Source organism: Notamacropus eugenii, chromosome 1 (genome assembly GCF_028372415.1).
Source record: "Notamacropus eugenii isolate mMacEug1 chromosome 1, mMacEug1.pri_v2, whole genome shotgun sequence".
In the NCBI taxonomy this organism is placed as follows: domain Eukaryota; kingdom Metazoa; phylum Chordata; class Mammalia; order Diprotodontia; family Macropodidae; genus Notamacropus; species Notamacropus eugenii.
The window spans coordinates 505,157,267-505,180,727 of record NC_092872.1 but is presented as its reverse complement, the minus strand read 5'-3'; the positions used below and the strand labels follow the sequence as shown (position 1 = coordinate 505,180,727).

Below are 23,461 nucleotides of genomic sequence, written 5' to 3'. Positions count from 1 at the left end.
CACATGTAGAACAGATTTCACTGCTGGATAGAGAGAAGGGAAGGAACAGTGTTCTGAAGGAGAAATTGACAAGATTTGGCAACTGCCCATGATTGGGGGAAGGCTTATTGGCTAAGAGCCTTTCTTTTGAATTTTATGAATGCTATTAATATATGATTTATTTGTGGAATTTCTAAAGGGTGAAAGCATAAAGGTCTTAGAACTGAGGACTGACATAAATAGTGTGTTGAAATGTATTTAGCAAATGATAACACAAACCACAGAAAAATACATCAGGGTGATGGGGATAGAAAAAGATTACATTCCTTGGCTGGTAAATTATTGAATTGTCAGAACCGGAGAAAAGCTAGTTTAGAGAAGAGGGATTTCCAAAGTTTTGCCTTTAAAATAAATCATTGAGATTATTGACTTTAAGAAAAAAAATGTTGCAGGGTGGAGAGGGATGCTTAGGATGCTTCTGTTTGACTGGTTGTGCTATATGGACAGTTCTAAAGAGGGTGGTTAATGGGAGAGTTCCAGAACTGTTGTACAAATAAGTATTCAAAATTTGTAAAACGTCCTTATCATTAGGGACCCAGAACTAAATGTAAGCTTTGGTCAGCCAATTTCCCATTGTTTACTTTAAGTGAACTCAAGGTTCATCATCCCCTGCTGCTTTCTTTCCAATGAACAACCATTAGCAACGAACTGGCTCTTGACTGGAAATCATCTTGGTGTTTATGTGTTGTGCAGTGTTGGAAAAGAAGATGGCCACGAGGCAAGGTCGGGATGAACTCATTAAAAAGGGTCTGTTGGAGATGATGGAGCAAGGTAAGCCAAAACCTTGATCACTTTTATGGCATCCATTCTATCACATGAATTGGAAACTCAAAGGGTTCAGGAGTAGAACAGGGAGGATCATACAGACAAGTCAAGGGCCAGAACAGAATCATTATACCCTAGGGAGTCTTGCTCAAGGAATTGGAATTTTCCTAATATATAGATTGTTCCAAATGAGAGTCTAGCATAACACTAAGATATTCTGGAGTGTTCCAGGATACACCTACATGTTCCATGGTACTTGATTGGTAGATAGTTCATTAGTATTTTTACCAATTAAATTTTTACTTGTTAAACCATTTGCTTTGGTTCAGATTGTGCTAAAAATGTGTTTTATTCACTTTAAATTGGTGGCAGAGCTTCGTGTGTGTGTGTGTGTGTGTGTCTGTGTGTTTCCTTGTTTATGTGACATTTCCTTCATGGCCCTGAATTCAAGCAAATACATCATATTTAAATCCAGAAAATTTTCATAGACAATTGCTATAAAATGTTAAAGCTCAAAGGAGTCTTAGAGGTCATTTCATCCAGTGTCTTCATTTTATAGTGGAGAAACTGAGGAAGATTCTTTAGATATCATCTAGTCTAACACTCTCATTTTACAGATGGGGAAATTGAGTCCCAGAGATGCCAAAGTCACAGAATTAGTGACAAAGCTAGAAATACAAGGTCATCCTCTTAGAACCACAGAATGTTAGTACTAGAATCTTAATGATCATTTAGATTAGAGGTGTCAAGCACACGGCCCTCAACACTCCCAAGTGTGGCCTTAAGCAGATTAAAATGTAATTGAGAAATATTTTACAAAATAAACAAAAATATAACAAAACACAGATAACATCACATTTTAAAACTAAGTCAATATTTGGCTCACAGGGATCCTTATGTATTTATTAGTGGCACCTATTTCTGTTTGAGTTTATACCACTGATTTCGTTCATCATCCTGTCTTCCTTTATATTTTATGTCAACTTATGTTAATAGCAAAATAATTTGATAATATAATAATCTTACTTTACATATTTCTCTCTCTAGAGAAGGAATTCTTAGCTTGGAGTTTAGATGGGGAAAAAAATTAAATCTTTATTTTTACTAACCTCTAAATGAAATTTAACATTTTCTTCCATTTTTTAGACATTATTCCATGAAGGGGACTAAATGTTTCACCAGACTACCAAAGGGATCCACCACACAAAAAAGGTTAAGAACCCATGCTCAAGAGGTTACTTTAATGACAGCCATAGGGTTCAAATAAAATGATTTATAAAGTGTGAATTCCACAAGCTGAAGACCTCTGCCAGCTCTTTTTATGAGACTCTGAATCCTGGTTTGAGCATATTACAAGAAAAAAAAAATTCACCCTGATGTAAGAGGTGATAAGAGCAATATGGGGGAAGGACAGAAATCAGTGTAGACCATACTATAATACAGATTCTGACCTCCTCCTCAGAGAACAGCATCTTTCCCTTGTTAACTACCTGGCATAGGGGTTTGTGACTGCCCTGAATTCACCTTTCCATCCTTATAATAGTACTCTAAGTTTTGTTAATTTGGCCTAATGTATTAGAAATTAAGGGTATCTGCAAATGAAACAAATTAATCCAGATTTCATGTGGGGATACTAATTTAGTGAGGCTTGCATTCTGGTAAATCCAATTTAACTGGGGGCATTTTTTCATTATTTCTGTTCTTCAGATCCAGGAAGGGGAAGCAGATTGAGTTGCTATTTTTAGTGCTTCCCTACCTGAAGAAAAAAAGGTTTCAGATGCTCTGAGTATGAGACCTGGCTGCCATAAAAAGTCATTCATGAACAGTCATGCACCATGGACCTAATTTAACTCCCCAAACAGAGGCATCTTAAAGATATGAGGGGAATACATTTTGCCACATTAAAAAGCTGGAATATTTTGCTTGTTAATTTTTCAGCCAAGCCCCCAAATCTTTATATTTTTAGTTTTAAGCAAAACTTTTTTTTAAAGAAGAATCCTTGGTCATCAAATCATGCTAAAAAAAATAACGTTTAAGTGAATGAAGTGTAAGTGGGCCAGAAAATATATAGATTCGGTTTCTTTCAGAATAGATATTAAATATTTAAATATTAAAGAGAAAAACGGGCAAAAGGGCAATTTGGGTTTTACCAACCCCACCGCCACCCCCAGCCTTCAAAAACAGTTTATGTTTTGTGAAATTAAATGGGTCCCACATCCCAAACATGCTGGAACAATGAGACCAGGCAGGTTGATTCTCTAGTATCTTGGGTTCCTGTCATATTACCTTTTGTTGTACATTTCTACAAGCTTTTGTCAGACATAGAAAAACCAGCTAGTGAACACTGATGTTTTATATCTGTATAGCACTTTGACTATTTGAGAACATCTTGAAAGCAATTTCCTTTTTCCTCACACCAAATCTTTGAGATGTAAAAAGAATATATAATTGCCACTATTTTACAGGTAAAGAAACTGAGAATATAAAATATCAAGTAGTGTGCCCAAGATTACAGAATTAGGATCTGAATCCAGTGATTTGTTTTAAGGTTGCAAAGGACATTTATGGCAAAACTGGACTATATTTTCCAAAATTTAGGAAGACTTAGGAGGTGGTGAATTCCCCATTCCTATCTTCAAACAAAGTCTGGGTGACCCCTTGTTAAGGATGTAGAAGATATTGTTATTCCAATATGGTTTAAAATGTCAATAAGTTGGGCTAACTAGGTGGCACTGGTTAGAGCATGACCCTGGAGTCAGGAGAGTCTGAGTTTAAATTCGACCTCAGATACTAACTGTGTAACTCTGGGCAAGTCACTTAACCCCAGTTGCCTCAAAAACAAAACAAACATCTATAAACTTCCTTCCAACTCTGAGATACTATAAGGAGATCATACTTGTCTGGAACATGAAGAAAGAGAATTCTTTCAATAGATGCCTATGTGGTGGTAAGCGAGGGGAAGAAGGATGTATATTCCAGCCATAGTATAGTAACTAGTGTGTGCAAAGGTAAAAAGGTAAGAGAAGAGCTGAAATATAGTGTGTCTCTGAAAGGGAATACCATGAAATATAGCTAGAATGCTAAGTTAGAGACAGTTTGTGGAAGGCCTTGAACACCAAACTTAGGAATTTATGCTTTGGACAGTTAGCAGTAGGAAAGCACTGAAATATTTTTCATCAGGGGTGTGGCATAGTCAGAGCTGTGCATTAGGAAAATGGAAAGAAGTTCGAAGGCAATGAAACAGTTAGGAGATTATAATAAGCACCTACCTGAGGGGTAAGGAGAGCCTGACCTAGAGGGGGGTGAGTTGGAGTGGGAAGGTTAAAGATTCCTCTTGAGAACTGTTTTATATATTTAATTTGCCTTTCTTCATAGAGAACACAAAACAAAGCGATAACTCAGCTAACAATATAAATTTGCATATAAAATTTGCAAAATGTCAGCCAACAAGCATTTTTTCTTTTTTCTGAAATTTAATATATTTTATTTTTTCCCCCAATTACATGTTAAAACAATTTTTTAAAATTTGTTTTTTTTTTTAACATTTTAAGTTTCAAATTCTGTCCCTCTCTCCCTTCTTCCTCTCTCCCCTCCTAGAGAGAGTAAGCCATCAGATATAGGTTATACATATGCAATTATGTAAAATATTTCCATATTAGTCATTTTGTACAAAAAGATTTGAATAACAGAAAAGGAAAAAAGAAAGTGAAAAACAGCATGCTTCAGTCTGTATTCAAATAATATCAGTTCTTTCTCTGGAGGCAGATAGTGTCCTTCATCTTTAGTCCTTCAGGATTGTTTTCTAAAAGCATTTATTAAGAAGGGCAATCTTTACCCCAAAGGAGCTTGCATTTTAATGGGACACATAAAAAAGGGAACTGATGGGGAAGGGGAGAGAAGGTACTGGTCTTGGGGCAAGGTAGGGAAGATCTTGTGGAGTTGAAGCAGCAGTGTAGACTGGAGGCAGATGGAGACATTTTTGACTCAAGCTGGCTCATTCCTTAAATTGGAGGGTCTGAGAGGAAGCAGCCAATCAGAATGAGAGGGTCAGCGACAGACTACTTCCAGTGTGAGCACACCAGGATTAGAATGAGCTTTCAGAATGAAGAGACTTCTACAGTATAAGAGAGAAAGTCCTCTGGAGGGGAGGTGCTGGCACAGCTTGGAGAGAGGAATTTTGCATGCCTTATCTCATTCAATCCTCAGAGCACTCCTTGAAACCACAGAAATTGAGGTTCTGATTGAGATTGCAAGTTCAAATAACAAAGGTTTTCTGTATTAATTAAGTGAGCTTTTGAGTTTGTGTGAATTTTGTGTGAATCATTCTCATCCCCAATTCAGTGGAAATACATTGTATTTTGCTTTCTGATCAAGTATAGTAGGTAAAAGAGATTTCACGGTTTGTGCCCATAGATATGGTAATCACACAAAATCACAGAGCAAGAGCTAAAAGAGATTTTAGGTGTTCATCCATTCCAGTCTTCTCACTTTGTAATTATGGAAACTGAGGCTAAGGAAGGTTGCATGATATGCCCAAAGTCAGCCAAGTAATAAGTCATAGAGCCAGGACTAGAACTTTGGTCTCCTGATTTCTGGTCCAAAAACTCTTTTCTTGTCCTGTGCTATGGGACTCCAAGTGCCATCTTCTTTTCTCAGCATAGGGCATCAAAATTTTTGTGGTGTGTATGCTAGGTGTAGCTTCCTTCAAGGCTCAGTTCAGATGCCTCTTCCTATACAGAGAAGGTCATGGGGTCCTCCCAATCATATCTTTGCTCATTCAGTGCATTTGTAAGAGTAAACTGTGCATTCCAAATATATAGTGCACACTTGGTTCACACTCTGCCCAGAGGTGGTATGTGGCACAATGGATAGAGTTCTGGGCCTGGAGTCCAGAAGACTTGAGTTCAGATCTGGTCTCTGACACTTAATAGCTCTGTGAGCCTGGGCAAATCAGTTAACTTCTGTTTCAGTTTTTTTCTCTGTAAAATCGAGATGATAATAGCACTTTCCCCCGAGGGTTATTGTAAGGATGAAATGAGATATTTATAAAGTGCCGTGCAAACTGTAAATGCTACTGTTGTTGTTATGTCAAGAGAAGTGCTGGAGGAACAAGGAAAGGGAAGTTAAAAAAGAACAGGATGACTGTATGGTCTTTAAGAACCGGTTGGAGGGTGGGCAAAGACCTTTTCATCTTAAAGCCATTTTAGTAAAAATAAACAGTGAGTAATCTTCCTTCAGTGGAGAAGCAGGCAGAGGAGAACGTCCTTTTAAAAGAGACCCTTGGATGTGGAGGGTCCCTTGTTTGAGGCTGTGAACTATAAAACTATCAAGGAGATTTACAAGACTTCACGGGTGTCTAGACAGAGGCCATGAGTAATGGCCAACTGAAGGCTAATATAACATGCTTCATGTGATTTGCTTCTAGCTCAATGAGATTCTTGCACCCCCCCCCCTTCAGGGATTATTCTGTGCCTTTATTAACATATGTATTTTATCAGCTGCTGTCTAAAACAACAGCTTCTACAGCACTGTTAATCCTTCCTAAAACCGGATTAGAAATGGCTTGTAACATCTCTTAATCCCTTTGGGTTAAATTTGCTCCTTTTTCCTTTAGGAAAAAAAAAGAGGGGAACACTTATTCCAGTCATTAAAATGCCACGATTGTTCTAAGACAACTGGAATAAATCTTTAACTCTTTTCTTGATCCCAGGTCAGAAATGACCTTTCCACTCAGATCTCACATAGCTCTATTTTTGTGTATGTATTTATCATGTAATATGTATGTTAGAATGATCCATGCATAGAATTTATCCTACTAGACTGTGAATTCCATGAAAACAGGAATTGTGTCATCTCCCTGGGTCTACTTAGAGATTCAAGTTCTTAACCTGGGGTCTGTAAATTTATTTTAAAAAAAATATTTTGATAACTATATTTCACCATCATTGTTTTGCTTTGAAATCCTGTTTTATTTATACATTCTGAGAAGAGGTCCACCAGATTGTCAAAGGGATCTATGACAGAAAACAATTTAAGCATCCCTGCCTTAGTACCTAACCCAGTTCTCTAGAGGCACATACGTGGTAGGAAACATAATCTTCCTTGAATGAAGGAATGAGTGATTGAACTCTTCTGCCCGCTCCCTCCCCCACCTCGGTCTCTCTTAGCAACTCAACTCATGTATATGCCCAATAATTATTAACTGAACATTAACTGTATTGCTAGACCCTGTGAAAAATACAAAGAAAAATGAGAGCATTCTGACCCTCAAAAGGTTTACAATATAATAGAAAAGATAAAATATGTGCAAAGGCATATTCAAGGCTTAACATTACAATTTCTGGAGAGGCATATGGAAAGTGTTATGGGAATTAAGAGGAAAAAAGATTATTTCTGATTAGGGAATCTCAGAAGTCTTCATAGAGGAGATAACGTGATCTATGATGATAGATTTCGGTAGACAGAGATGTGGAAGAGAAGAACATCCCAAGTAATAGGTTGAGCAAAGGCACAGAAATAGGAGAGTGTTCAAGGAATGACATTCATTTTGTAATTTGAAGTGTAATTTGAAGGAGTGAATAATATGATAAAAAGCTGGACAAGTGGGTTACAGCAAGAAGGATTTTGGATGTCTGAATAGGGAACTACTGAAGTCTTTTGATCAGGGAAGGAACTGGGTCAGAGTTGCCCATTAAGAAGTTAGCGTGTTAAGGAAGAAAAGAGGAGAGGGAATAGAATGGATAAAAAACCCATTTGTGGGAGTCCTGACAGGATAGACTTAGCAATGAATTAATGGGGGCACAGGAAGGAAATCAAAGTCTATGGTAAGGATTTGAGCTGAGGTGACTGGAAGGATGATTTTGCTTTAAGATGGGTTGAATTACTTAAGTATCCAGATGGACATGACCAGAATTTAGCTGGAATTTGGAAGATTAAAAAGACAGGGCAAATGATCTAGTTTCTGTCTGAAACTATAACACTAGATGAGATTGACAAAGAAGAAAGAGAGAAGATAATAGAACAGAGTTCATCTTCTAAATCCTATATATTTCTGCTACTTTGGAGAAAAGTGACTTGTGAGTGTTTTTAGCTTGTAGGACATTTTGGATGCATTTTGTATCTTTTACCTCCTCCACCCACAATCCAGACAGAGCAAATTTATGATTAGTTTTATTTTCTTAGTATACATTTAAGAGATTAGTCTCACCTTAGACTAGCATACTCTCCAGAAACACATAAGAAACTTGCCAAGGGATAATTCTGAATATTTGGTAGTTAACTGTGTTATCCCACTGATAGTGGGATCCCTTTGTTAATGAATAAAGTTGTGGAATAGAGAAAGAACCGTCTTATGATACTAAAAAATTATTATGTATCAAATTAATTTTTCTTTATAAAAAGTTAATCTCTTCATTTCATCTCATTTATTATGTGTATATGCATGATAAACTCTAGAATTCATTTCATTTCATGTTAAATAAGTGATATGGGATGATTTGATGAAAGCCAAGATGTGTTAGGGACTGAAAAAGATCGAAAACACCCAGCTGGATTAGGTGATTTTTTTTTAACCAGGACTTCGAATAAGAGGGAGAAAAGAAAAAAATGTCTTCCTTCTCTGTCTTCTTATTGCCCTCTCCTACCTTGAACCATTCCTTTCTACTTGTAAAACTGTTTGCAGACACAAAAGGTCCTCCCTCTCTGGTCATAAAGATTAGCTTATTAATTTCTCAGTGTCATAGGCTGTTCAGCGAACCATGGAGGTGACTTTTCTCCATCTTATAATAGACATGGGCTTAGAATTTTCCTAAGTGATTTAACTAATTTAATATTTTGTAATTAGATTTTTAAAATTTATTCTCATGATCACATGCCTAGTGTTCTTTGATGATGTGCATGATCTCCCCCTTGAGAATTAGGCCCTGACAGATCAAATATCCTGTTTCTGCCTCATGGAAATGCTGGCCAGAATGGGTTCCCACCCCCTTTGCAGTGTAAAATATAGGCTCTCTCCACTCTACTCCATTCTGTAGCACCAGGGAAGGGAAAAGGCATCAGACAAACAATGGGAACAGCTGCTCATGTGCCCCCATCATGAGCAGTCCAACTGTACACTGAGATGGAGCTGTGAAAAAAGAGCTCCGCCCCCGGTCCCTGGCTGTATCTTAGCAACTGTGCTCCTGCGAGGCCTGTTGTAAGAATGGGAACTTTTCACTGAACGAGATTCCAGGCCAGAATAGAGAGCCTGGACTATAAAAAAAAAAGCCTTCATGTTCTGTAAGAGAGCCAAAATGTGTGCCTGTGTCTGTGATTAATCTTACATCATGAGCACGTTGGAGCCTGGGTCAGAGCTGAAGATCCGGGCTGCTAAGCACATGTACTATAATCTAACATTGCCTTTGAGACTTCTGGGGGCCCTGAGCACCCACGGGAGGAGAAGAGGCCTCCATCTTGGGCTCTTTGGACCCAGTAAGCCTCCTGCAGGTGAGTCAGGTACTGTCTGTCTCTTAAAGCAGGAGCTGATCTGTTTTTAGAAGCCCCATCTTTGAGAAAATGGAAGGAACAAGAACATGATTTCTAGGCCTCTGAGTTGCCTAGAGCTCTCATTATCCTATGATACAACTAGGAAATGGAGAGGGAAAAGAAGCGCCAATGCAAGAATCCCTTTAGCATCAGGAGGGATAAGAAGACAGAATTAGAGGCGAGGCAGGCTGGGGGTGGGTCTTAACTTTTTTGTGTCATGGACCCTTGTGACAGTCTGGTGAACCTTGTGACCCCTCCTCAGAATGTGTTTTTAAATGCATAAAATAAAATACTCAAAGTTGTAAATTCAATCATATTGAAATAGAGTTATTAAAACAACTATGAATACATCATAAGGATGATGGTGATTGCTAACATGTAGAACTTACTATATGCCAAGAACTCTGCTATGTTCCTTATTTATTATCTCATTTGATCTAGGGAGGTGCTATTATTATCCCCACTTTATGTATGAGAAAATTGAGGCAAACAGGGATGAAATGACTTGCCCAGGGTCACATGGCTAGTTAATTTCTATTGCTGGATTTGAACTCAGATCTTCCTGACTCCAGTATGTATATAACCCTTGTATATGACCGTATATTGTATGTATCCACATACTTGTATGTGCATATATATGTATGTGTACATATACATGCATGTGTATTGCATCAAACAGGTAGCACAGTCAGGAAGACCTGAGCTCAAAATATACATATGCATGTAAATGTATGTGCGTTGGTTATATGTGTGTATATCTATATGTATGTCTGTACGTAGATCAGTTGTTTCTCAGTTGCGTCTGGCTCTTTGTGACTCATTGGAATCTTCTTGGCAAAGATGCTGGAGTGGTTTGCCATTTCCTTCTCCAGCTCATTTGAAAGATGAGGAAACTGAGGCAAACAGAATTAACTGACTTGCCCAGGGTCACAGCTAGTGAAGACAGATTTGAACTCAGGAAGATGAGTCTTCCTGACTCCAGGCCCAGCACTGTATCCATTGCACCATCTAGCTGCCTCATTATACATATATATATATATATATATATATATATGCATTTATATGTATATGTACACATGTATCTGTATGTGTATTATTAGATAGATACATATGTGCATATGGGTATATATAAAACAACTTCACAGACAAGTTAAAAATCTTTATACTAGTGGCTAAACATGGAAGAAGTGTATTGGGGGAGGGCAGAAGGGTGGAGGGAAGGTGGCGAAGGGGCATAGGAGGATTGGAGATCAGAGAGCATAGATGAATAATTCAACATTTAACAGATACTCAGTAAGCATCTAACATATGTAATGGCAAGAGGCAGTGTTGCTGGCCTTAGAGTTCTTGGATTCAAGAAGACCTGGATTCAAGTCACTCCATTAACATACTGGCTGTAACACATCCTTAAACATTCGATGTCCCAGGCATTTCTGATACTATTAAGTTGCAGAACATTTGCTGATCTGCATCAGCAGAGAAAGTTTCCTCACTGCAAGTTTCCTACTTCAATAAAATCACAAGTCCAAATCCCCCTCCACCACCACCAAATAAAGGACATCAGACTTCTCACTAAAATTTCAGTCCTTGTTGTAGAAGGCACTCAGTGATGCTTGAGGTAAGTAAGATGAATTACTGATTACTAAGAAAGGACAAGAGAAAGTTTGAGCCAGGAATGGCCAAACCTATTAGCTGGTTCTTGGTATAGAAATGTCCTGATATCGTAGAATTTGAAGGCCAAGTGTGTACTTCTGATCACTTAATTCAGATTAAATGGCATAATGTTTTAGATGCTGAAGCCAAAGCATGCAGTGCTGATGGTGGCACTAGACCAACGCAGAGTGAGCCTTCAACCCCCAAATGCCAGGCCTTTACCTCAGAAGAGATGCAGCAAGAAAGCTCCATAGCAGAAGCAGCGGCAGCAACAGATCAGACCTCACTTGACAAGGAGCTGCCCTCAGAGGAACAGAAGGAAGATGCAGGTATTTGGATGTGCATCTTTACAAGGTCTTCTTCCAAAGCTGCCAAGGGCTTGGAACCTCACCCTTCATACCTCAAGGCTAGGATTTACTGCTGGACTGTAAGGACTACTTATTGAACTCTAGAGGAGAAGGGGGAAGGGTGGTGGGATGGTCCAGGTGTCCTTAGAGGGACCATTATATCATATACTCCAGCACCAATGAGCATAGGACAAGCCCTTGGCAAAATTTTCCTTTATTGGTCTATAGTCTTCTCTTCTCCTTTCATCTGTTCTATTCTATGTTTCATTACCACAGGAACTTTCTCTGAAAGATTAACTAGTGATAGCTCACAAGGTTTATACCACAGGTATTTGCCTTCTCACAGAGAACTCTTGAAGATCCAAAAGAATTAATTGATAATTGCAGACACATTCTTGTGAGGAAAAGGGAGTTATTTTAGGAATATGTGGAAGTATTCTTGGAGGCCCCCAAATCACCTCTTTTACTTCCTGATAAAGCCAACACCAAGAAGATCATTTCTTTGCTTAAAGAGAAAAATTAACTACTGTCCCTCTACATGACAGTGACTACTACTAATACTACTTTTGCTATTGCTACTACTTCTACTAATGTTACTACTACTACTAATAATAATAGTGGAAATTTACAAAATTTTTTGAAGTTGGGAAAACTCCTTATATGCATTATCTCATTTGAGTTTCACAACAATCCAGTGAAGTAGTTACTACTGGTGTTATTATATCCATTTAAGGCAGTTAGATGGAGCAGTAGGTAAGAGTGGTGGTCTTTGAATCAGGAAGATCTGAGTTCAGTCTCACTTCATACACTTCCTAGCTGTGTGACCCTGGGTAAATTATTTAACCTTTCTGAGCTGCAGTTTCCCTACATGTAAAATGAGGGTAATAATAGCAGTTACCTCACATGGTTGTGGAGAAGGTCATTTGAAATAGTATTTGTTTTTTTGTGTTGTTTTTTTTTTTATTTAACTTTTAACATTTATTTTCACAAAATTTTGGGTTACAAATTTTCTCCCCTTTTATCCCCTCCCCCCCCAAACACCAAGCATTCTTATTGCCCCTGTGACCAATCTGCTCTCTCCTCTATCCTCCCTCCCTGCCCTTGTCTCCGTCTTCTCTTTTGCCCTGTAGGGCCCGATAACTTTCTTGACCCCTTAACCTGTATTTCTTATTTCCCAGTTGAAATAGTATTTGTAAAGTATTTTGCAAACTTTAAAGTACTAGACGAATGGTAGCTATTATAATTATTTTACTGGTAAGGAAACAAATTCAGATTAGTAAAGTGATTTGCTCATGGTTACACAGCTAGTAAGTGTCAGAGGCTTAAAATGAACCTAGGTCTTCCTGACTCCATGCTTATTATCTACCACCCAATCATCTTGGATATCTGCTAGAATTAGGCAAGACAGATAATGCCTAAGTACCATATGGTCATTCCTTTGAAAAAGTATTCTCTATAGGCTATTGGGAAGCCTGGCTATTGGTACACATTGAAGTTTATGGGCATAAATAATGCATGTCCCCTAGGATAGATAAATAGATGGATGGAAGGATGGATGGATAAATGGATGGATGAATGGATGGAAAGACAGATAAAGGTCTTCGTAGCTACTTCTTCCTTCTCATTGTAAGATCAAACATTCAATAACATGTTGCCCAAACATGTATAGGAAGGGCTAGAAAAACAAATTGGTCCGAACAACCTAAGTTGCAAGATGCAAAGAAGAAGGAAAAAACAACCACCTACCTACACAACTACAGTTTCCATTTCAATAGCATTCGGTAGTTGACAAAGTTCTTTCTTCATGATAATCTCACAAGGTAAGTATAGGGAGTATTATTTAAATTTTACAGATGAGGGCATTGAGGCTCAGGTAGGTGAAATGAGGTTCATAGTCACATAGCTAGAAATGTCTGAGGCAGTACTGGTTTGTTAACAGCAAGAAGAAATGGACTTTATGAGCCACTTCTCTACACAAACCCCTCTACAATCTTAATATTATTAACCAAATTCTCCCATTTCTGCTCCCGCTTTTTAGTCTAATTCTAGTTAGGGCTCTTTCTCCTACATCATGTCATCTTCCTGAAGAGCTGTGCTTGTCCAGATTTTCAGAGGTGACACTTAAACACCCATCACCTCCTAAAAACCCAATTATTTGTACAATTGTACGTGAGTACTATGGGAATCTCACTATTGAATTTCTGACTTTGTTATTGTTAAATTTTCAAACCCTGGCTAAAGTTCCATATTTCCAAATTTGGAAGGGACTGCCAAGACTATCTAGTTCAACTCTTACCAAAAGCAGGATTTCTCTTTGTAATGTTTCCAACAAACAGATATTTAATTTTTAAAATCTTTAAAAGCGAGGAAATCACTTTCTCCTGGGACAGCTCCTTACAAGGAAAGGGCAGAGGCCATGTTTTTTGCCTTTCTTTGCATTTCCAAAGCTTAGCATAGTGCTTGGTGCATAGTAAGCACTTTAAAAATGCTTGTTAATGACTGATAGTCCTAATTACAAGGAAGCTTTTTCTTACAGTTAGATAGTCTGCCAATTTAGTGAAATCAACTATCCTATCAACCTTGTAAAGTAGGCTGGCTGAAAATACAGTATTCTATATTCTAGTAGAGATCATAAAAGTCCATTTCTTAATGCTCCTAGCAGATACATACTTGGGTGACTTTTTTTAACCAAAGATTATTTTACACTTCCATTGTACAACATTTACAAATTCATCATTCATTTGGTAAGCTCTTTCCTGGGTAATGAAGCCTTCCTACTTTTCTTTGGGCAAAGATTTCTTTGAGTTTCTTAGTCTTTTTTTAGAGCTTTATGTGAATTCACCAGGCTTTTCTTTCCCTTCTGGCAGTTTTGTCCTTTTTTCTCTAAAGGGTTGTTTGCTAGTGATGTTTGATCAATTTCTAGTGACATTTCAGCATGCTTACAGGATGGGTGCCCTGTCCCCACATCCAGCAATAACATCTGATGTTCCGCCTATTTGCAATGTGCATGTTTCTGATCATAAAACCAAGGGTTTTCCATTCCATCTTTTATGATGCCATTTGTGCCCCAGATCACTCTACAGGAACATTTTAAGTGTCTTCATTTTTATGTCTCTTTAGATGCCAGCCTGTTCCGAATGCTGATCCCATTTGGTGAACTGTTAAAATCAGCAGTCTCCCCTGCAAATTGTTTTTGCTTATTTGATTTTGAGGAATGTTCTTTTTGCCCTCCAGCACCTTATCCTCATCCTGAGCACTTTACAATTAATTATTCAGATGACTCTGTAAAATCAGAGAACTTGGGTTGAATCCTCTTCGCTACCTGTGTGACTTTGGACAAGTAATTTAATTTTTCTGGGCATTAGTTTCCAAATCAGCAAAATGTAGGGTTTACATTTTTAAGGTCCCTTTCAGCCCTGAGTCTATGATTCAGAGTGAAGTAACTTGCTTATGATCCCACAATCCTTAGGTGGCAGAATGAGGACTGGAACTCTAGTTTCTCATCCCTACTACAGAAATCTATAAAATTTATCTTTGTTGCCCAAGATTCCTCTTTCTAGTCTTTTCTTCTTTTTGTGCTCCCCTTTCCACAGATTTTTCATGTAGCTTGGTTCCTCATTTTTAGAGGCAGCTATCTTATAAATGAATTCACATATAATAGTTACAGTGAATATATAGGTCATTACTTTCCTGTAATTATCGCATTTTCAAAGAGAGGTTTGGGGAGAGAGGAATGTCAGACAATCAGTAAACATTTATTAAGCACCTACTATGTGCCCCACACTGTCCTAAGTGGAATACAAAGAGACAAAAGACAGTCCCTGCCCTGGAAGAACTCACAATGTAATGGGAGAAACAACAAGAAAACAAATATGTGCAACAAGCTACATAAAGGATAAATAGGAAATAATTAACAGAAGTAAGGCATTAGAATTAAGAGGGGGTGGGAGAGGCTTCCTATAGAAGATGGGATTTTAGTTGGAACTTAAAGTAAATCAGGGAAGTCAGTAGAAGATGAGGAAGGAGAACATTTGAGGCATGGGGAATAGTCAGAGAAAATACCCAGAGCAGAGAGGTAATAGGGAGCCACCAGAGTTTATTGAGTTCAAGTGTGTTTGTGAAATGGTTGGACCTGTACTTTAGGGAAATCATTTTGAAGGCTGAATGGAGGTTGAGTTAGAAAGCAGAGAAGAGATTTGAGGAGGCAGACCCACCTATTGCAATAGTCCAAACATGAAGTGGTGAAGGCCTGAAGCAAGAGTCAGAGGTGGCAGTATCAGAGGACAAGAGGAGACATACTTTGAGAGATGCTGTAATGGTGTAATTGATAAGCACTGACAACAGATTGGATATGGGGAATGAGAGACAATAAAAAGTCAAGGATGACACCTGGGTTGTGAACCTGAGAGACTAGGAGAATGGCATTGTTCTCTACAATAAGATATGAGGTAAGGAGGATTTAGGGAGAACAATAATGAGGTTAAAATTGGAAGGGTTGAGTTTAAGATGTCTAATGGACATTCAGCTGGAAATATCTGAAAGGGATTTGGAGATGTGAGATTAGAGATCAGCAGAGAAGTTAAGATAGATTAGATAAACCTGAGAATCCTTAGGATAGAGATGATAATTAAATTCCTAGGAACTGATGAGATCACCAAGTGAAGTAGTATAGAAGAAAAAGAAAAGAAAGGAGCAGAACAGAATTCTCTTGGACACCTGTGGTAAAAGGGCATGAGCGCAACATGTGGATTAGACAGCAAAGGAGACTGAGAGGGACCAGTCAGATAAGTAAGACCAGGAGAGAGTGGTATATCTCTAGTGAGAAGAGGAGAGGAGGATTTTCAATAATGCCAAAGGCTGTAGAGAAGTCAAAGAGAGTAAAGACTAAGAAAGGGATATTGAATTTGACCATTAAGAGACCATAAGTAATTTTGGAGAGAGCAGTTTCAGTAGAATGATAAAGTTGGAAACTGGTTTGTAAGGGGTTAAAAAGAGAGCGCAAGGAGAGAAAATGGACTCATCTCTTGTAAGACCTTCTCAAGGAGGTTAGCTCCAAATGGTAGAAGAACTGTAGGATAATAGAGATGCAAGGATTGAATGAAGGATAGAAGGACTGAGGATAGGGGAGACATAGGCATGTTTGTAGGCAGTAGGGAAAGAGCAAGGAGACATGGAGAGACTGAAAGTAAGTGGGGATGGGGCAGCTAGGTGGGGTAACGGATAGAACACTGGCCCTGGAATCAGGAGGACCTGAGTTCAAATCTGGTCTCAGACACTTGCTGTGTGATCCTGGGCAAGTCACTTAACCCCAATTGCCTCTTCCCCTCAAACCTCCCCACCCACATAAAAAGAGAAAGAAAACAAGTGGGAATGACAATGGGGCAATATATTGGAGGAGATGGGATAGAATTGGATCCTTTGAGAAGGTAGAAAGGTGTTAGCCTTGGTAAGAAGTAAGGTCACCTAATCATGTGAGAGAGGGGTGAATGAAGAAATAGTGGCAAAAGACATGTGAATGATATGACATGAGGAAGAGGGGAGGACAGGAAGACCACAGCAAATGGCCTCAATTTTTTTTTTCTGTAGAATATGAGTCAGAGTGCTCAACTGAGAAGGGTGGGTGAAGCGGAAACATGGAAGGTTTGAGGAGGGAAGGGAAGGTTTGGAAGAGCTCTTGTGGTGAGTAGGATAGTGAGTTGATACGGCATGTATACAGATTGCCTAGAAACAGTGAGGGCCTGGGTGAGGCTATGCAATATAAATTTTTAGTGCACCCACTCAGAAGAGTTGTATGATTTTCTCCACTTTGATTCATGAGACACATGGAGAGGCATAAAGGTGATGGTGGGAGTGACCCAAGGCTGAGACTTGGGAGGGTACAGTCCACAGAAATGATGATGAGAAAAATTGTGAGTCATACACCAAACTCATCGAAGGGGGTCTGTAGACAACAGCTACCAGGATTTTGATTGGATGGCAGAGAACTTGAAGTTGGTAATGGGAGCAAGGAGTATTTCAACTCCTCCATGTTGACAAGGGAATTGAGTGAAGGTGCAACCAGTACTGGAAAAGGTGGCTAGCAAGGCTGTGTCATCAGAGGGGAGCTAGGTTCTAGTATTAGCTAGAAACCAAAAGGAGAGGGAGAGGAACAGATTTAGAATGAAGGGAAGGTTGTTTCCCAAGGAACAGGCATTGCAGAGGGCACAGTAGAAGGGAAGGGTGATGTTTGCTTGGAACTTTGGGGTGGGAGGATTGAAGGGGATGGATGGGACTGAAGAAATGACTGGTGGGGTGGTGGGGAATGGGGTTTGAATGATAATGTACAGGCATTCCGAATCAGTTGGAAATAATTTTTTTGTTTTCATTTTTCCAAGGAAGGTCTGAAAGGGGCTGACATTTCCACTATCCTAAAATCTACACTATATAATTAAACGCTGTAAGACCAGCCCCTGAAACTCAGTCTGACCTTTTCTTTCTTGGACTTATTTTATCTGGATATAAAATTACCCCTAGGGAATAATTTATATTTTCTGCCATGGTTTTTGAGTAATTGGATCATGAGTATTGCAAAAGTAAAAATTGATAAAATTATTATTGTTACTGGGAACTCCTTGGAAGAAAGGCACTGAAGGGTAGTACAAATAGTGTAGGAGTTGGAAACGAAAGACCTGGGTTCAAATTCCGGCTTAGTCACTTACTATCCATGTATATGGGAAATCATCTCTCTCAACCTCGGTTTCCTTACCCATAAAATGAGAGAGGAGAAGTGGGCCTTTAAAATTCCTTCCAACTCTAAAGCTATGATTATATTGTAAAAATTCAAGGCATTAAAATACTTATGGTCTAAGAGTTGGGGGGACTAGTTGAAGACAATGTTATGAGTCTTCTGACTCCTGATTCATCAGATTAATTTTTTTCTAATTTGAAAATATCAATAAATTCTTTCCAAATTATCTTATTGTTTCAATCCTAAACATTTCTGTGATCTTCCCTTTCCACTTAGGTTGTTGTGTCCTCTCCTTTCTTAAATTGTTTTAAAGCAACTTCTTTCTAATATTCCACCTTGTTCTTTTCACTCACTACCTTGTATTATGTTTATCTGTGTGTGCCTCCATCAGTAGATTGCATGATCCTTGAGGACAAAAAGTGTTTCTCTTTTTCAACTTTGTATGTACCATGCCTAGCAAAGTGTTTTGCCCAAAGTAGCATAGAGAGGCAACTAAGGAGTACAGTGGATAGCGCTGGGCCTGGATTCTGGAAGACCTATGTTCAAATCCAACCTCAGGCACTCATTAGTTCTGTGACCCTAAGCAAGTCACTTAACCTCTATTTGCTTCAGTTTCCCCATCTGTAAAATGGGGATAATAATAACACCTGCTTCTTAAGGTTGTGAGGCTCAAATGATACCTGGCATAGAGTGGATGTTTAATAAACTCTTGTTCCTGTCCCTTTCCCAATTATAAATACTATGGTATTGAATTGAATTAAATATTTAAGAAATCCATGATTCTATATCCAGTGATCTTATTTTTATGAGGTACATCCTCTATTCTTGTGGATCACAGTTTCTCCCTTCTCATCCAGAGTGATTCTTCTCATCTTTCCCTCTATCCTCAGGAGGTTATTTGTCCAAAAGACTCAGAGACCTCCCTCCTTCTGGCTCTTTTAATATTTCTAGAACCTCAGTACATTAGTTATATTCAGTATGTTGTCTATCTGTTTCTGACTTCACCAGTACACTTCCTTGTTCTGGCTTTACACAAATTTGATTTTATTTTTACTATTTTCAGGTTATCCCCTTTCTCTAATAGTAAATAAAAGATAAAATATTAATTATTTTATGATTGGCTCTGAACTTCTTTTTTATTTCTTCTTTATACTCTAAGATACCAACTTCTTAAATAAATACTGGGATATTTCTCATATATGAGAATACCATGTCAAAGGATAGCATTTTTCTCCATTTTTCCCCCTTGGAGGAAGTTTCTTTGTTTGCCAAACATGGCAAACAAAATATATGCTTGAGAACTGTGGTCAGCAAATTATAGCCCTTGAGCCAAACCTGGTCCACTGCATGTTTTTGGTATGCTCTGTTAGCTCAGAATGAGTTTTGTATTTTCCAGGCTATACACAGACAGTCAATGAACTGGGTGTGGCACACAGACCACAGTTCAGTGATCCCTGCTCTAGAATATTCACCAAGCAGCATTGAAATGAGTTGCTTCTGCTCTGCGTTTAACTGTTATAAAAATGGCACTGACTGTGTGGGTCAAATTGTAAATGGACAGTTCAGAGAAGTACCAAGATTTGACTTCCCCACAAAAAATATATTCATGCTGTTCTTTTACATTGCGGTAGGAAAAAAGTAGCAGAAATAAAGATGTTTCAGTCCTTGCCCTGATGAATAATCCAATCATTATTGTCATTCTATCCATTGGAGAGTATAATCCCTTTATACCTTTTTGGTCTATGCCCTCATCATTGTGTTTTCCCATAGATCATCTGCAATGTCTTGGAGGCCTTCTTATAGGACTTTTCATTCTTCATGGATACTATGGCAGCACTGGGATTTCCTGCCTGTTATCTCATTTTCTTGCTAAATGAAAGCCTACCTCTTTTCTGGCCATACATAATATCCCATAAACCACTTCTTAGAAGCATGCCACAGCCTACCATGAGTCTCTCTATTTCCCCTTTAGGTCACTTGAAATTTGGATTTAGCAAAATGTGTAGCATTAAAGATTCACAATAGCTCCAACATTACCAAGAAAACATACGCCTTCCAAAAATAAGAGTTTGTGTTGAGGAGTAGCTGAGGTTCATTAGAAGTACGGTGCAATTCCCCAAATCCAATTCTCCTCCTTAATTTTGGGCTTAGTGATTTATACATCTATAGGTATATGTATTGCTGGCACATTTTGGCCCCAGGCCACCTTTCCAATCTCATTATACATTATTCTATATTCTGCATCTTTGTACAGGCTGTCCCTCATGACTGGAATATAAACCTTCTTCATCTCTACCTCTTAGAGTACCTAAGTACCTTCAAAGCTTATCTCAGATGCCACATCCTACATAAGGCCATGCTTTATTTCCTCAAATGCTAGTGCTACCTTCATCCTATATTTATTGCCTTATATTTACTTTGTATATACGTACACATATGCACATTATTTCCCTTATAAAACATAAGAGCCTTGAAGGAAGAACAAGTTTCTTTTTTGTCTTTGTATCGCCAATGCCTACTAGCACAGTGCTTGATAGGAGCATAGCAAATGTCTGTAGACTGGGGATTGAGATCTAGGAAAATGAGATAATTTATGGAAAAAGTCTTTAAAAGTGCTATGCACACATAACATAATGAAGATATTATTGCATCACATCCTTTTAGAGATGAGGACCACCCAAGAGAAACATCCGCAGTGCCTTTTGTTCTGGTATTTTATTTTAGTGCTGAGGAAGGGCTGGGACTTTTAAGCCCACCATATTCCTACTATTTCCCTCTCTCTCAAACATCTGTTCTCTAGTTGCTCCTGGAATATCATCATGAGCTCACAGTATCGTAGAATGTTAGAGACAGAAGAGAGAGAGCAGGGTGGGCTAGTGGAAAGAACATAGGATTTGGAGTCAAGGGTCCTGGCTCTGCCTCTTCCCACCTGTGTGACTGGTTAAATCAATTAATCTCCCTCATTCTCCACTTTATTAACTGCAAAATGCTAGAGCTGGAACTGGTGATTTCTAAGATCCCTTCAATTTTAAAACCCTAGAGATCAATGAATGACATTTTAGATAAAGATACTGAGATTCAGATAATTTATATTTTTATTTAGCTTATACATCCAGGGAAAAAGCTTCACATGGGCAATCAACAATTTTAACTCAGAGAAAAAGGACCTCCCAGTAAAGAAAGCTCCTCCTCCCTCAATTGTAAGAGAACAACTTTGATGTAGGAATAAATATGTCATTGTCTTTAAGAAAACCAGCCTTGTCATCACATCCCATTTATTTCATATCTCAGAAAAGTAGTATCATCTCATCCCTTTTTTAGGTCCTCTTCAAGAACAAAGTATAAACAGTAAACATTCATTTAACCCACATTTATTCAGTGCCTACTTTGTGCTGGATTAGGACTGTGCTAGATGGTATAGAAGAAAGATGAAAAAGATATAGTCCCTTAAGAAATTTATTATGGAGTAAGAAGATAAGATATATGCAGAAATAGTTCTCATACTATAGCAGGACATAACCAGTGTCAGAGGATATAAAGTCAGTCACTTTACAGTCATTTATGAAGGGCTGACTATTTGCCAGACATAGAGCTAAGTTATGAGAGTACAAAAAAGGCAAAGGCCCTGTCCTTAAGTAGCTCTCATTTATTGCAAGAGACAATATGCCAATAACTCTGTACACAAGAAGAGATATTCAGGGTAGATGGAAGATAAACTCAGAAGGAGACATTAACCTTAAGGAGGACAGGGAAAGTTTCCTCGTAAAATGCAGCATCTTTGTTGAGAAGCAAGGAAAGTCAGGAGGCAGAAATGAGGAGGGAGAGCATTGGAGGCATGGAGCACAGCCACTAAAAAGTTGGGTTGGTGGAGCATCTTGGTCAAGGAACAGCTAGGAGGCCAATGTCACCGGAATATATAGAGGGAAGTAAAGTGTGAGAAGATTGATGCAAAATATTTCAGAAGTTCAGAGAGAGGGAGGGAGAGAACACTTTTGACAGACAGGGACCAAAGAAAACTTTATGGAAGGGATAGCATTTCAACTGCACCTTGAAGTTTGGATAAGGTTTTGAGAATAGGAATGAAGGAAGAGGACATTCCAGGTGGAGGAATGGAAAGCACTTCAGCAGCTTTTATAAAAGCTGAATTGGAAGTTCCCTAATAGAGTAGATTTCTCTAAGATTCATAAAAGAGGAATAGAATATCTGAGTTTTATGATAATTATGTTACAAATTTCTTCCTCTTTTCCACTATTTTTGTTTGTTCCTCTTTTAAATCATAGGTAACTCTTTTGTGCTTTAGATACCTTTGGTAAATAAGGTTGGCCTATTTAAAAAACCCCACCACCAACAACTTGAGAAATTATGTCTCTAAAAGTTGCACCAGAATCCAGAACTCCAAAACAGTTGGGACCATTCATCAGTGGAGTGAGGTGAGGTAGGAATGGACTAGAAATGGAAGGACAGAGAGAGGAAAGGCAGCATTTCCATGGTCAGGGAATTCCTCAGTTGAAAAAAAAGGGGAGGGGGCGGCTTGGCATAGTGGATAGAGTTTTGAATTTGGAGTCAGGAAAATATGAATTGAAATTTGGAATTTTATAGCTTTGTGGCCTTGGGCAAGTCGGTCACTGGTCTTAGGCTCAGTTTCTTAATCTGTGGGTTAATAGCACTTATCCCGCAAAGAAAGTATTGGGAGAAATCTTATGAAATAATATTTAAAATACTATAAAAGTGTTTGTCATTATTTAAATGTATATGTTTAAATTTACACTCATAACTCAACAAGACAAAGTGAAATATTCTCCAGATGTCTGAATAGAAGGAAAACCAAAGAGAAATAGGGAAATTCAATTCAATAAATATTAAGCACCCATTATGTTCAGAGTATTGTGCTAGGTGCAAGTACGGGCTAATCTTAGGTTACTACAACAAGTTAAGCCAGTTTGGCTGGACCACAGAGGAATGCATAGTGGAAAAGTAGCCTGGAGCTAGAGTATGTCATCAGTTCATATTTTTATAGCTATATAATTAACTAAGCTCAACATTAACAGCCCTAAGCTCAAAGAGTTTATATTCTAAGGTCTGAGGATATATAAAATGTAGATAAATATAACACAAAGTAACTTGGGAAGACAGAGTATTAAGAATGAGAGATCAGGGAAGGTTAATGGAGAGGGTAGCACCTAAACTCTGAGCCTTTCAGGAAGATAAGAATTTTGAAAGGCATAAATAAAGAGGAAGTATATTCTGGGCATGAATAAAGACCTGTTTGTAAGCAAGAAATGAAATGAGTGTCATGTTCAGGAAACAAATGGTAGAGTAGTTTGACTGGTACCCAGAGTGCATAAAAGAGAGTAGTATTATACGAACTAAGGCTGGAAAGGTAGTTGGAGCCATAATGTTAAGGGCC

At 38.3% G+C, this 23,461-nt stretch overlaps 1 protein-coding gene across 8 annotated transcripts in view; it reads left to right on the top strand.

Moving 5' to 3' along the window:
• The window catches only part of PHACTR3 (phosphatase and actin regulator 3), a 320,327-nt gene that overhangs the window by 178,108 nt on the left and 118,758 nt on the right, over positions 1–23,461 (top strand). For 7 of the 8 annotated variants that reach the window (XM_072633405.1, XM_072633410.1, XM_072633409.1 and 4 more), the window contains exons 3-4: positions 733–810; positions 11,118–11,309. In XM_072633405.1, the coding sequence (XP_072489506.1) occupies positions 733–810; positions 11,118–11,309 (270 nt within the window). The other variant, XM_072633408.1, reaches the window with a different exon arrangement.